The sequence below is a fragment of the Cervus canadensis genome, chromosome 2 (genome assembly GCF_019320065.1).
Source record: "Cervus canadensis isolate Bull #8, Minnesota chromosome 2, ASM1932006v1, whole genome shotgun sequence".
In the NCBI taxonomy this organism is placed as follows: domain Eukaryota; kingdom Metazoa; phylum Chordata; class Mammalia; order Artiodactyla; family Cervidae; genus Cervus; species Cervus canadensis.
Genome location: NC_057387.1, coordinates 104634496 through 104650328, shown reverse-complemented (window position 1 = coordinate 104650328; position 15833 = coordinate 104634496). Strand labels below are relative to the sequence as shown.

Genomic DNA, 15833 nt, shown 5'->3' with positions numbered 1-15833 from the left:
TCAGAGAAGGATGTTCTTAAGTCATTTTTTTTCCTAGGAAACTAGCAAGCACAATGATTCAACATCCAAGTCTTTGTCTCTTTAATGGACTGAGTCAAGCCCTAATGACTGTATAAATAAACTGCTTAAAAGGGCAGCTGTCAGATTTCTTATTCTTCTTGGCAGAAAAACACTATAAGCACAAAGTGTTGTCATATTAATTAAGGCATCTGAACTTCAGGGCACATCTGTCCCTGGGCCTTTGGATAATCAAAATGACCACTAAAAATAGAATGGTGCTATCTCCAGTGGGGTAGACATGAGCCACTTTCAACCCTGAGAGATTCCAGTGAGATGTGACTTGAAATGCACGTTTTGCAATACCATTGAATGTCCATCTATATGTAGCCATTTAAGTTTTTACTCTATGTTCTATTAAGGCTGGTAGACAAAAGTAATTAACAGATATAACTCTTGGCCCATAGTGAAAATCCAGCTAGCTGACTAGCTAACTGAGGTCTGGCAGGGAAGAAAACATCTCTCCAGGTCTAAAAAACCACTGACTGCACTGAAACTCCACGAGTTCCATGAGGAACGTCTTGGTAATTTTTTTTCAATTTCCCCATCACCAAGAGTGAGCCAGCGCTGTCTGTCAAGATGCCCAGGCTGCATGGCAGCAGTGTCAAAGGCTGCCATTTGCTCTGAGGCACTGCCATCTGCAGCAACACAACATTTTGTCTCCGGAAAATAAACACATCTGCCTTTGCCAGTGTCCTCCCACTGTGCCGCCCATCTGGAACAGGTGAGCTAGAAGGCAAGCCTGGGCATGGGTGAGATGGGGGCGAGCAGGGGAGATGAGGCCTCAAGGGAGAAGGCACATGGAGGAAGAAAGTAGTGCTGCGTCATGTCACATCCTGCTAACCACATTTGCCAAAAAGCTTGTGAAATTACCCTTGTTAGTGATATTTTAATCACAAGTAACAAATGGTTGGTTGTGTTTCGGGGACAAGACCTGCAAAGCCAAGGTTTTACCTGGGCCATCTGTTCACAAGATCACATGACCTCACCGACACCAATAAACAGATGATGTCTTTGTGTCAGCCACCAAAGGCACGAGGACAATACTGTCCTTTGAATAGAAGGCTCAAGGCAACAGGGTCTTTCTAGGACAGGAGCACACAATACCTGCCTACTATTAACCAGACTAAACACACTCAAATTCAGGCCAGAGTGCAGAGACAAGTCACTTCTAGAAATGACTGATACCTGAAATTCTTTCCTATATATTCTTTCCCTTTCACTTAAAAAAAATAAATTCAAGTCTAGTTATGGTCTTTTTACAAAATTAATTTGCTTTTGGCTGCACTGGGTCTTGGTTGCTGCAGCCAGGCTTTCTCTAGCTGTAGTGAGTGGGGGCTACTCTCTCACTGTGGTGCAGGGGCTTCTCACTGCCGTGGCTTCTCTGGTGGAACACGGCCTCTAGGGCTCACAGGCTTCAGGAGTCGTGGCACCTGGGCTCAATAGTTGCGGCTCGTAGGCTACAGAGTGCGGGCTTAGTAGTTGTGGTATGTGGGCTTAGCTGCCCCACATGTGAGATCTCCTCGGACCAGGAACCATATCCATGTCCCCTGCACTGGCAGGTGGACTCTTAACCACTGGACCACCAGGAAGTCCTAGTTATGGTCTTGATGTCAGAATGTTTTTTAAACTGAAGTATAGTTTTAATTTACAATCTTGGGTTTGTTTCAGATATACAGCAAAGTGACTTCAGTTATGTATATTTACTTTTTCAGATTATTTTCCATTATAGGTTATTTTAAGATATTGAATATAGTTTCCTGTTGTTCAGTCACTAAGTTGTGTCCAACTCTTACGACCCCATGGACTGCAGAATGCCAGGCTTCCCTATCCTTCACTGTCTCCCGGAGTTTGCTCAAATTCATGTCCATTGAGCTGGTGATGCCATTCAACCATCGCATCCTCTATCGCCTCCCTCTCCTCCTGCCCCCAGTTTTACCCAGCATCAGGATCTTTTCCAATGAGCCAGTGCTTCGCATCAGGTGGCCAAAGTACTGGAGCTTCAGCTTCAGTATCAGTCCTTCCAATGAATATTCAGGATTGATTTTCTTTAGGATTGACTGGTTTGATCTCCTTGCAGTCCAGCACCACGGATCAAAAGCATCCATCTTTGGCACTCAACCTTCTTTATGGTCCAGTTCTCACATCCATACATAAGTGGAAAAACCATAGCTTTGACTATACAGACCTTTGTCAGCGTAGCTTTTCTTCCAAAATCCATATTTCTTATCTCTTCTATGTAGTTTGTCTCTGCTCACCCCACACTTCTAGTTTAACCCCCACGCCTCCCCTTCTCTGGTAACCATGTGTTTGTTTTCCATGTCTGAGTCTGTTTCTGTTTTGTATATAGATTCATCTGTATTATTTTTTAGATTCCACATATAAGTGACAGAATATTTGTCTTTCTCTACCTGACTTATTTCACTTAATATGATATTCTCTATGTCCATCCCTGTTGCTGCAAATGGTATTATTTCACTCTCTTTTACCATTGAGTAATATTCCACTGTGTATACATACCACATCTTTTTAAACCAATCATCTGTTGATGGGTACTTGGACTGTTTCCACGTCTTGGCTGTTGTAAATAGTGCTACTATGAACACTGGGGTACATGTATCTGTTCGAATTAGAGCTTTGGTCTTTTCTGGCTGTATACTCAGAAGTGGGGTTGCTGGATCATATGGCAACTTGTAATTTTTTAGGGATACTGTTTTCCATTGTGGCTGCACCAATTTGCATTCTCACTAATATGTACAAGATTTCCTTTTTCTCCAATGTTCTCCATCATTTTTTATTTGTAGACTTATTATTTTTATTTTTTGATGGTGCTGTGCAGCATGTGGGATCTTAGTTCCCTGAGTGGGTACCAAACCTGTGCCCCCTGAATTCGGAGCACAGAGTCCTAACACTGGACCGTCAGGGAAATCCCTATTATTTTTAGAGTTTTTGATGATAGCCATTCTGACTGGTGTGAGGTGATATCTCAATGCAGTTTTGATTTGCCTTTCTCATTTCTCTAATAATTAAAAGAATCCACCTGCAATGCAGGAGATTCTCATTCGATTCCTGGATCAGGAAGACCCACTGGAGAAGGGATAGGCTACCCACTCCAGTATTCTTGGGCTTTCCTCATGGCTCAACTGATAAACAATCTGCCTGCAATGTGGGAGATCTGGGTTCAATCTCTGGGCTGGGAAGATCCCTTGGAGAAAAGAATGGCTACCCACTCCAGTATTCTTGCCTGGAGAATTCCATGGACTATACAGTCCATGAGGTCACAAAGAGTCAGACATGACTGAGTGACTTTCACTTTCTAATAATTAACGATGTTGAGCATCTTTTCATGTGTCTGTTGGTCACTTGTATATCTTCTCTGGAGAAATGTGTATTTAAATCTTCTTCCCACTTTTTAAATAGTTTTTTTTTAATATTGAGTTTTATGAGCTGTTAATATATTTTGGATATTTAACCCCTTGTCAGTAACATCATTTGCAAATATTTTCTCCCATTCCATAGGTTGCCTTTTATTTTGCTGATGGTTTCCTTCACTGTGCAAAAGCTTTTATTTTGATTAGGTTCCATTTCTTTATTTTTGCTTTTATTTCTTTTGCCTTGGGAGACTGATCTAAGAAAATATTGCCATAATTTATGTCAAAGAATGTTTTGCTTATGTTCTCTTATAGGAGTTTTATGGTGTCATGTTGCATATTTGGGTCTTTAACCATTTTTGAGTTTACTTTGTGGTGTGAGAAAGTGTTCTAATTTCACTGATTTACATTTAACTGCCCAGCTTTCCCAATATCACTTGCAAAAGATTGTCTTTTCTTCATTGTATATTCTCACTTCTTTTGTTGTAAATTAACTGACCGCAAGTACGTGGGTTTATTTCTGGGCTCTTTATTCCATTCCATTGATCTATATGTCTGTTTCTGTGCCAATATCACCTTGTTTTGATTACTATAGTTTTGTAGTATTTGACATTAGATCTTTAAATCATGCTATCTGGAGCTGAAAGAAACTGTAAAAATTACCCATATGTTCTTTCTACCAAGGTTTTCATCTAGCTCACGGGAGAGTTGGTGCTATAGCTCCTGTATCAGGAATCATTCAATTACACTAGTTTTCAAACTTTATAATTTCCAATATGATAAGCCATTAGCCACAAGTGGCTATTGAGCACTTAAAATGTGACTACTGTGACTGAGGAACCAAAGTCTTTTCTTTAAAGAAACAAAAGTTTATTTCTCTTTCAAAGTTCAAGGGACTCTCACATAGGAACTGAATTTTAAATTAAATTGAAGCAAGTTTTTTTATTAAAGCATAGCTGATTTACAATATTATATCAGTTTCAGGTGTCTAGTATAGGGATTCAATATTTTTATAATTATACTCCATTTAAAGTTATAAAATAGCTACATTTCCCTGTTTTACAATATATCCTTGTTGCTTATTTATTTTATACATAGTAGTCTGTACTTCTTAATCCCATGCCCCTATCTTGCCTCTCCTCTCTTTCCTATCCTCACTGGTAAGCAAGTTTGTTCTCTGTATCTGTAAATCTGCTTCTGTTTTGCTATATACATTTAATTTTGTTTTTTACATTTCACATAAAAATGGTAACAGAGTATTTGTCTTTGTCTGACTTTTTGCATTAAGCATAGTATGCTCTAGGTCCATCCATATTGTTGCAAATTGCAGGATTCCATTCTTGTTTATGGCTGAGTAATATCCCACTGTGTGCGTGTGTGTGCGTGTGTGTGTGTGTATAGACACCCCACATCTTTTTAATCCATTCATCTATTGATAGATAATTTTAATTATTTTAAATTTAAATAGCCATATATGACTAGTAGCTACCATGCTGGACTATGTCAATCTAGAAAAAAGCTGAGCACATAATATATGATCAGTGTTGGTTTAATTCTATTTTTGTTATTAACAGCACTCTTTACTAGCAGATTGTTGAACTAAAATAGCACAAGAAACAATCTCCCATAGGAAACTATTAAATTGCTTCTTTAACCAAACAGTAACAGCACCATAAAAGCAAGTTTATTATTTATCAAATAAATGTATTAATTAGGTATATGTGTCATACACTGTGTTAACAGCTTTGCATGATTACCTCATTTAATTTTCATAATAACTCCATGAAGTAGGTACCATTATTTTATAAGTAGGGAAATTAAGCTTAGAATTTGTTCAAAGACACAGCTAGCAAGTCAGTGGGCAAAGATTTAAACCCAGGTAGTGTAATTCCAGATACTGTGTTTAACCAACAAACTAAACTGTCTGTATCTTAAAGAACCAATTTATATAAGATTGGCAAACAGCACAGCACATAGCAAACTGGAGGTCAAACAATTTGAGCTACAGACATGAAATTATGTATGGTAACTGGCTGCCTCAAGTAAGTATCATGTGCCAAATGGTGTGACTATATAAAAATGCCAAATCTAGTGATTTTATACTTATTGGGAAGACTGAAAAACCACCATCCCCTTTCTCCTCATTAAAAAATGCCTGAAATATGAATTAGTATTTTAGAACAATCTCATTCGATTGCAAGGTGGCAGAGCAGGGATTGGATCTAGAAGCACAAGGCAGAGGTAATCAATGTTTACTACAGCCCCATGTCACTGTCTACAAGGGATATTTATTTGTTAAGACATCAAACATTTCTGCTAGGAGATTAACCGGATTCACTACATTTGCATAAAGCACACTGCCTCTCTTATCTCAATTCTAAAAGGAGCTTAACTCACTTAATGTCTGTAGCATTTAAGACAAAGTGTTTATTGTGCCCAAAGCTGGAATTCTTATTCCAATTCTGCCTGGCAAGTCAGAGGGATATTTTACACAGCAAGCCACAGTATACTCTCTACTGAATACCACAGGAACTTCTAAGAAGCAGGGAAGGTTGTATCTGATCCATTTACCTCTCTTGGGGAAGAGTAAATAAGAAAAGCCACTGATCTTTCACCCAGATTAAAACAATGTATATAAATTTATCCCCTCTACCCAATTCATCCTGTTTTTAGCTTCTCTTCAAACCTCACAATTTTTCATATTGCACAAACTCCTTGGTCGAAGCTAGCAAAGAAAGATTCTATTTACTAAGAAGTTCTCAATTCAGTATTAGACACTAGAAAATAAACTGCTTTAAAACCTGTAATATGTAACAAATCAAAACCTGTACTTGTTTTGTCATAAATCAGCTTAAATAAGTACAGATGAAAAAAAAATTATGTTCTAGAAACACTACTGAAAAACCAAGTAGCTGTCAAGGCAGAAGAGGCAAGTAATTACGGTACCATCAGTGCAGATTTTGCCTGACCTGCTGTGTGACCTGCAGCTAATCCCTTTGCCACTTTATGCTTTTCATTCCTATCAGCGATAGAGAATTAACTACTATATATCTCAGCAGACTAGTGAGTAGATTAAATTATTAAGCAAAACGCTTTGGGCAAAAGTCATATGAATGTTAAATATTATGATTTACAAGCATTCATTATCCTAGCACTCCTGTGGGGTTAGGAAGCTATCACGATTTCATAGATGAGTAAACAGGCACAGGGGGTAAAGTCACATGGCAGAGCTCTATTTACTGAGTCCCTGTGGGAAGGGAATACTACACACCTTCAGCGATCATACCAACTTTCTTGGCACATCCTACACAACCTTTAATACATTCAATCCTCTTTTCCCCCTTTCTTTTTTCATTGAATCTTTAAGATGTTGCATCTTTTAACATGCTGTCAATGGAACAAAGACAGTGCTAAGATAACAACAAGGCCAGACTAAGTGAAGAGGAGTAATTCTGTGTGCACTGGCAAGAAGAGTCACAGAAAGACACGGTTACTCTCAAAATAAAATTTGTATATGATAGTATTTTAAGGTTTCATCTCCACCACCACATAATCCAACCACAGGAATTAAGACACATGGTTTGCTGTGAAAACACTGAAAATTAAAAGGCCATTGCCAGATCTTCCTGTTGGTGTACCCCCTCCAAATTCTCTGCAACTGTTGTGTTCACCCTCTGGGCTTTAATTAGCAACTATGCAGAAAGAAAAAACAAATCCCACAAGACTGAAGAATAACAAATAGCAATAGGAAGGGCTCAGGAAGGCCAAATAAGGGTAAAATACTACTTGTGAGTAACAGGAATAGAAAAGAAGCATAGATTTCTCTGTTCCTAAGGCTGCTTGCTGTATTTCTTACCCGACTCCGAAGATAGTCAGCCAGGTTTCGGCGAGTGAAATTAGCTGCTGCTGTGGGAGACAGTTCATAACCTGGTACAAGAGATACATACTTGTTGTCAACAGTTGAAAAGTGAAAGTGGAAGTTGTTGAATAGTGTCCAATTCTTTGCGACCCCATGGACTATACAGTCCATGGAATTCTCCAGGCCAGGATACTGCAATGCAGGAGACCTGGGTTTGATCCCTGGATTGGGAAGATCCCCTGGAGAAGGGAAAGACTACTGGAGTGGGTAGCCTTTGTCAACAGTTGGGCAATAGCTAGTTAGTACCAGCAGTGATTACTGGGCATAAAACAGAACTAAGGTAACTATTCTACAGTGAGACTGAATTCATCGCCCTGATTAAGCTATTCATTCAGCAACAGACTGTGGTTTCCTCTGCAGAAGGAAAGAAGTACAAATATATACAGATGTTTTATATATATATATAAAAGAAAGAGGTCTTGAGATGATAATGTTTTTAGTTTATTTTAAAAAGATACTGGGAAAGACAGGCTGGAAATTAGAATGGCCTCAGTCATACTTTATAAGGTTTTCTTTTTTTTAAGTGAAGTAATTTTATTAAGAAGTGTAATATGATTTTCAAAAGCACAAGCCACAGGGAAAAAATTGTTTCTATCGCCATCTGTAACATTTTAAAAATTGAGGCTCTCCAGCATAAAACCTCTATAAATAAAGTTGTAATGCCAAGCAAAGTACAGCCCAGAGGAATGGCATCAGATGTGCCTTAGTAACACACTCTGGACATTAACACTCCAGCATAAAACGGGGCTAGTGTCAAAAATCACAATGACCCACAGCTCAGCAGACCCACAAGAAAATGCCAGTTTGGAAAGACTGCATGTGATTACTGCCTACAACGTTTGAAATACCAGTATCACATCAGGTAAGATGCAGATTAAAATTCTAACAAATATTTATTGAACAGCTATTATGTTTCAGAGCTTACACTAGGTGCTTTCACATATATTACTGAATTTCACCCTTACAAGTCTATTAGTACATGTTAAGCTATAATGAAAACAACTCTGAACAAGCAGGAATACTTGTCAATTCTCTAACTAAACAGTGCTAAGGATTTCACAATTATCTTAAAAGGCAGAAAAGTCTGATGCCTGATCATCTGCATATAGATTTTCTTTCTTTCCCTTATTTTGGCTCAGTTATTGAGTCCCTTGGACTGAAGGAGATCCAACCAGTCCATCCTAAAGGAAATCAGTCCCAAATGTTCATTGGAAAGACTGATGTTGAAGCTGAAACTCCAATACTTTGGCCACCTGATGCGAAAAGATGACTCATTTGAAAAGACCCTGATGCTGGGAAGGATTGACGGCAAGAGGAGAAGGGGACGACAGAGGATGAGATGGTTGGATGGCATCACTGACTCAATGGACATGAGTTTGAGTAAACTCCAGGAGTTGGTGATGGGACAGGGAGGCCTGGTGTGCTGCAGTCCATGGGGTCACAAAGAGTCAGACACAACTGAGCTACTGAACTGAACTGATTGAATTTTAAATGCACAAGCTATATTGTGTAGGGTTACATACACAAAATATAACTTAGGAGTTTTAAGGGCAATTCTAACCACATACAATTTGTGTTTTATGCGTTGACTTTAGACCCTGAGAGTTACATAACAGAAACTCTCTTGTTTATTACCCCACGCTCTCCTGGGCCAGGACAGGCAAGTATTGCTCTACCAACTGTACTTCAGAAACACTGGGACCCTTCATGGGGACCATGCAGACAACAAGTAGTCATTAAAAACTAATTATTAAAGTATTTTACACATGGCACTCTGCTCAGTGTTATGTGGCAGCCTGAATAGGAGGGGAATCTGAGGGAGAAAAGATACATGTCCATGTATTGCTGAGGCCCTTCACCGTTCACCTGAAACTATCACAATATTGTTAGTTGGTTATATCCCATTAGGAAATAAAAAGTTAAAAAAAAAAAAGTATTCTAAACTTGCTTAAACCTAAATACCATGTACTTTAGGTTCCTTAACGGCAGGAACTGAGCCTTATTCATCTTTGAATTCTCTATGGTACTAGACACAAGGCTTAACATGGATGAGGCCCTCAAAAAATATTTATAGAACTGAATACATGATGCTAGGCTTGCCACCTAAAAAACTATACAAATGGATCGTATCCAGTGATTTTATACAAACAATTATATTAAAATTTCCTTAATTTATACTAGTTCTATGTATAACAGTACTATTACACTGTGCAGTAAGTAACTGGAAGAAGTTTCTTTTCTGCTGAAGCATCACTATAAACTTCCCTGGATCCAAGGGCTAGTGGCTAGTATTATTTCACAGGAAGGCTTTCCCAGTGGATAAGAGTTTATTAGCCCCAGAGAGTTCACAAAATATCTCACAAAAATTCTAATTATCTCCCTAGATAAGAACCTATCAGAGAGGCAAGGCAGAACCCTTTTATGACACAGTAAATCTCTTATAATTACACAGAGTCTGAAGTTTACAAAGCATTTTCATACATACTATTCATTAATATTATTATAGCAATACCATTTATTGTTTGTTTGACCACGCTGCACAGATTGTGGGATCTTAGTTCCCCAACAAGGGATCGAACCAATCCCCTCTACAATGAAGTACAGAATCCCAACCAGGACTGCCAGGGAATTCCCAATAATGCCATTTTAGTGATAAGGAAAGTAAAGGTTCAGAGAGGATAAGTGATTTGTCACATAAAAAAACAGTAACCAAGTTTAACTTAGGTCTTTTAGTTCTGAGATTTCGTATACACTGTAGCTCAAGTCACATTCTCTAACACTTAAAAATCTCATATCATCATGCTCATTTTTCAAGGTGGGATTATTTTTATCCCCAATGTATCAGTGTTGTAATAGTTCTCTTTTCTGCTCTAGGATTTTTGTAGAAAATCCTTAGGACCAGAAGGAGGATCTAACTAAGGCTTTAAAAATAGTAAGACTCAAATAAAAATAAGAGCACATGTATAGAACTGCCAGTATAGAATATTCTCTTTCAGTACACTTTAAAGACAAGACCACCAAAGCCACATTCTAAGTATTACCCACCATTTCGCATCTTATAGAGCTGCACATTTTTCTGAATATACTCTGCAAACTGTACAGTGTCTCCAGCCTCTCCAACACACAGGAGTAAGATTTTTTCACTCATCTTAAACATCTTGTCATGATCTGCTCAAAGAAGAAACACACAGTGTTAGAAATTATCTAAGCAGAAAATTATTCTTATTACACAGCAAGTACAAACAGGTTTATCAATTACCATATTGAATTTTATGAATAACTGTTTTATGAAGACTTTGATGGGCAACTGTATCAATTACTCTCTTTCACTCTCCAGGTTAAATTCATTTGCATATTTTATCAACATCAATTTCAGGTGGAGCATATATATAAAAGCTGATAACTGAAAATAACATAAAAACATTAAGGCACTTTGAAATGCAATGAACAACAACTAAAGAAACTGAAGGAATCAAGCCAATGGCCATTATCTTTGGCTCAAGACTCCAAAACCCTGAAATGTCTTTACAAATAGGAGTGTAAATTATTAGATAAACAAAAGCATATATGAAAAGAACCAGTGCTGCAATTAAGGAACCATCTCAAGGAAGAACAAAAAATCAACTGAGAATATAAATCACCTTAAAAAGTAAAAAAAAAAAGTACACCAACTCCATTTACAAAGCAAAGAGAAAGTTACAGTGAGTGCCAAAGCAAAAATCCTAACAAATATTGCACTAAGCTATTTAAAAATACCTCAAAAATCTCAACACTCTAATCTTATCTAGCTGAACCAGACACATTCAGATTAAACAGATAAATAAATATTCAGATAGAAATTAGTGCCCAAGGAAGAAAACTCCACATTTAGTCCGTAGCTTCAGAAAAAAGCTAAATCTCCCTATCTTACTCTCACTTTCACTTTTCCTTTTTCAAATAGTGCTGAATAATCTTCGCTGGGAGACATGCTTCCTGTTTGAAAGCTTTTGAAATGTCAAAATCTCTTAACAGGATTTAAAAAACAAATGCTATAGTCAAATACTTTACAAGTATTTGAGAACTGGAGATACCAGTAATAAGGTTTCCTAGACTTTAGGGGGGAAGTGCACAGAAAATGTGCCTGCAGATAGTATCAAGCTGCCTTGAAACTCCTAGATTCAAACACTTTTATTCGTTAAAGGCTACAGGAGATTTAAAGACTATGACTTTAAAGATTTAAAGACTGTTTATGAAAGAAAAAATTCACTTATAGATAAATTATCTATGCAAAGAAAAAGAACCAAAAGAGTATTAGATGCTGCTGGCATCTGAGTTACTGTAGTTGCAGAAGTATGGGCAATTTTTATTTCTTTCATTATGCTTAAGAATATTTCCTATAATGTTTATACTTCATATGCACCATCTTTGTAAGAAAACACTACTTAATATGTTTATTGTCATAATGAGAAAAAAAGCTTCATATCTGGGGGGGGAAAGCCTGTTTACAAAGAATTTATGTTATACTTAGAAGAAATGCTAAAATTTGAAACAGTGATCTCTTCAACTGTTCAATTTTAAAATGAACTTAATTCAAGGCCAAAAAAGTGTTTTTTAAACATGCATTGTATAGTGATTGGTGAAGGGGGTATTAAAAAGAAAAAAAGAAGATGCTAACGACTCCCTAAATCATGCAGGAAACAGGCTATGTAGCTCAAGGCAATTTCTGATCCTTGAAAAAGAACATACAAGATCCACATACAGGAAACAAGTGGACAACAAAATAAGCAATGTAAGCATACAATACTTTAGACTGGAACCCAAGAGATTTTCGTAGCCTGGGTTGAGCAAGTCTAGTTGAGCTCAAGTCTGAACTTGAGCAAATTATCTGTCCTTTCTAAGCCAGTTTCCAAGTGTGTAAAATGAAGATACTGTCACCTACCCCTACCTAACTCATAGGTGGGGAAAACTGTACATGTACAACATTATCATACTCAGTGTGAGACAATGAAGTTCAGATTATACATGCTACAGGAATTCAGGGGAAAAGAAAAAGAGCAATCTGTGTGAGCTGAGATACTGTGAGAAATTTAAAAGCAATTCTATACAGGCCAGAAGATAAGAGAAATGAAATGTGGCATGTAGCCAAACTGAAATATTGCACCACTTTAACAAGCAAGCAATCTCTGGGAAACATCTTCTCTATAGTATCAAAATACCTTATAATGACAAACCAAAAAACTGGAAGCGTCACTCTCATTTTATACCAGAAGAATAATGAATCTCAAAAGGTTAATTCATTTTCAGGCTACCCTATATAGTTTCTTCATGAAATGAAAGGTAAGAAAAAGTCCTTATACAATTCCAAAGTTTCTATCATAAACATTTTTATATCTGAAAACACTACAGGGAAAATTAGAGCTAAGTACAAGCATTTTTAAAGAACTAACTCAAATTCATCTTCTATACCACAGTGATTTCTCTGAATAACATAAGGATTTACTTTTGAAACCATTAATTTAAAAGCTAACCTAATACTCACTGGTGATACTTCTTTTTATTATACAAAATCATCTTGTGATATTTATTTCCTGGTTTTCTTAATGTCTTAGACCCCTTTATGGATTATACCAAATACACTGCATACCCTATAACACCTAAAAGTACTGTGTATGTAAGTAGGCTTAAAACACATTCTATTTTTTGAAGTGGCTTCATATATATTATTATGAAGAAACAGAACACCTATAAACGTACTGAATTTGTTACTGTTAAACTACTTCATTGAAACTCCAATACTAAAAAAAAAAAAGCAACTCCAATACTTTGGCCACCTGATGCGGAGAGCTGACTCATTTGAAAAGCCCCTGATGCCAGAAAAGATTGAGAGCACAAGGTGAAGGGGACGACAGAGGTTGAGATGGTTGGATGGCATCACTGACACAATGGGCATGGGTTTGGGTGGACTCCGGGAGTTGGTGATGGACAGGGAGGCCTGGTGTGCTGCGGTTCATGGGGTCGCAAAGAGTTGGACACGACTGAGCAACTGAACTGAACTGAAACTACTTCATGCTAAACTCACTTGCATGTCAAAGGCCTTAGTATTCAAAATAATGGACAGATATACCCTTAAAAAACGAACTGACTACTTTGGAAAACATGGTTTACAAGTAAAACTTCTACAAATATATCATGGAATTTCATAAAGTAATTTGACTTAAAGAACACAATCCACACCACAAAAGTTTAACAGTTTAATAACTTTTCTTTCCTTAAGCCAAGAATGAACTGTTACCTGCCCTCAAAGCCGTCCCTAGTCTCTACAACTAGAGATCTCTTCTTCCTCTGGAGTAGATAAAAACTCTCTCTGCTTTCTCTGCACTACCTGAGAAGTTTGAATGTACTTTTCATACACAGCATCATTTTCTAGCTTGTGTTATAATTATTTGTACACATATCTGAATCCCTTATTAAACTGTAACTTCTAAGATAAGGGCCACATCTTATTTTTCTTTGCATCCCTTCAGCACCTAGCACTGTAACAGACATATAGGTGCTCCAAACCTATTTGTCAAATGAACATTAAATCATCTGGGCCAACAGATTAATACTTTTTCAAAAGTAGGATATCTATGAATCATGAAAACACATTCTTAAGATTCCGCAGACAAGCAACCAAAATCTTTTAAAAATATGGAGTCAAATTGCATAGGGCTGAACCTGGGTTCTGTCACCTGAGGCCTTAGGCAAGTTTCTTAACCTCTATGCCTCAGAACTGTCAATGTGACAGCATTCATTTCAAAAGATTCAATGAATTAATGCAAACTGCTTAAAATAACACGTATACAAGTGCTCAATATGTTTACTACCAAGTATCTGTCATAGTGTTAAACATCTGCACAAAACTTTTTCAACTCAACCCTCTCAACAAGCTTTTTAGGTTGGTGTTACTAATCTTGATTTAGAAGATGAGGAAATTTGGGCACTGCGAAATAACTTGTACAAAGTCATAAAGCAAATGACTGACGGGGGTTCCAGTTTCCTAACTCCACTAGCTACTTAAATACAAGGAAAACTAGGTAGCCAGTGCCCTGAAAAGGAAGGATCAGAGCTAAGACTCGGGAAGATATGGACAGTGGAAGGGAAACGGCAGGTTTCTAGTCCCACAATCTCTCACTCTCCCCAGGATCCCACCTTATGCTGTCACAATCTAACCTCATCAGCACCGACAACAAGAAATCTATCAGAGACTAGGGGGTCTAGGAATCCTGAAGCCGGGCTGGCGCTTAAACACTTAAACTGAGTTCCCTTAAGCAACTCTCGCCTAGTAAGCATTTAGCAAAAGCTGGAGCACAGTACTGACCCAGGAGCCCTGGGAGGAGCCAAAGTCAAGGCCCTAAGCCTGTCTGCCTGTCTCCTAATTCTAAAACTACGCAAGGGCTGACCAGGGCAGTCGAGGTTCCATGCCCCAGACCTCCCCGGTACTCACCCAACCTCCCACGAACTCCTCCCGGCTGTCCCTATACCCAGGCCCGGCCGGGCCTCCCCTGCTTCCTCTCACCATCCTTCATCTGGACAATATTGCTAGCAGCCACCCGGTCGGAGGCGACAAGGACATAGTCGGGACCCTGGATGCCGATGAGGTACTCCATGGTGGCAGGAGGCCGGGGACTGCAGGCTGAATCGAGCGCGGGGCTGGCCGGCTTCTCCGCCTCACGGGTGAGACAGCACCTCCGAGCAGAGCTCAGCGTGTCGCAGGCCCGGCGACAGTCCTGGCCACCGGCGCTCCCGGATGACGTACAACTGTCGCGAGAGTTTGGAAAGTGGGCGTGGTGTTTGGTGGGTAAAACGCTGCTCTCGGCTTCTGACCTGTTCCGGTCTCTTGCGATCCCGGCAGTACTGGCCACTTGCCTCGCGTAATGTTACGTAATACCTAGTTACTTTATTTATAATTGGGAGTTTAAAACTCGCTTGAGGAGGAAATCACGCGCTGTATATAAAGTGCCGAGCACATGCGTCTGCCCAAAGGTGTGCGTCTTTAGCTGGCAATTTCCCTTCGGTTCTCGGTTAAATATCTCCTGAAACCCCTTTTCTGCGAGCTAGATTAGAGACAAATAAACCTGAAATTTGAAAGGAGCCCTTTTTACATGTTTCATAATTGTAAAATATGACTGATTTAAAGATCTAAACATGAAGACAAATAATAAAAGGTGTTTATGTTGTTCCAACCTCAAATTATATGTAGTTGCTACCTCTGATAACAGTGATTTGAACGGAGCACCTTCACTTTTTATTTTATACACATCTATATTATTTGAATGTTTCACAGTGCTCAGGTATCACTCGTATTTTAACAGGAAAAAGTACAGCCATCCCTTTACATGTTTCAGCCATTCTGGGAAAGCTAATATATTCCATGATTAGTTTCTGATATTTGAATGGTTTCATAATTGAGTCTTCATACTAATCATACTAGCTTATTCAGAAATGGAAAACTGGTTGCAATTGTA

The 15833-nt window shown here is 38.3% G+C and overlaps 1 protein-coding gene across 1 annotated transcript in view; it reads right to left on the bottom strand.

The window, feature by feature from the left end:
• PSMB2 (proteasome 20S subunit beta 2) overlaps positions 1-15107 on the bottom strand; it is a 34470-nt gene extending 19363 nt beyond the window's left edge. Inside the window, exons 1-3 of the mRNA XM_043461934.1 lie at positions 14885-15107; positions 10393-10515; positions 7285-7355 (exon numbers count right to left, since the gene is read on the bottom strand). Of these exons, the coding sequence (XP_043317869.1) occupies positions 7285-7355; positions 10393-10515; positions 14885-14975 (285 nt within the window). The 5' untranslated portion in view covers positions 14976-15107. The remainder of the gene's footprint in view (positions 1-7284; positions 7356-10392; positions 10516-14884) is intronic.
• Between the last annotated feature and the right edge of the window lie 726 nt (positions 15108-15833).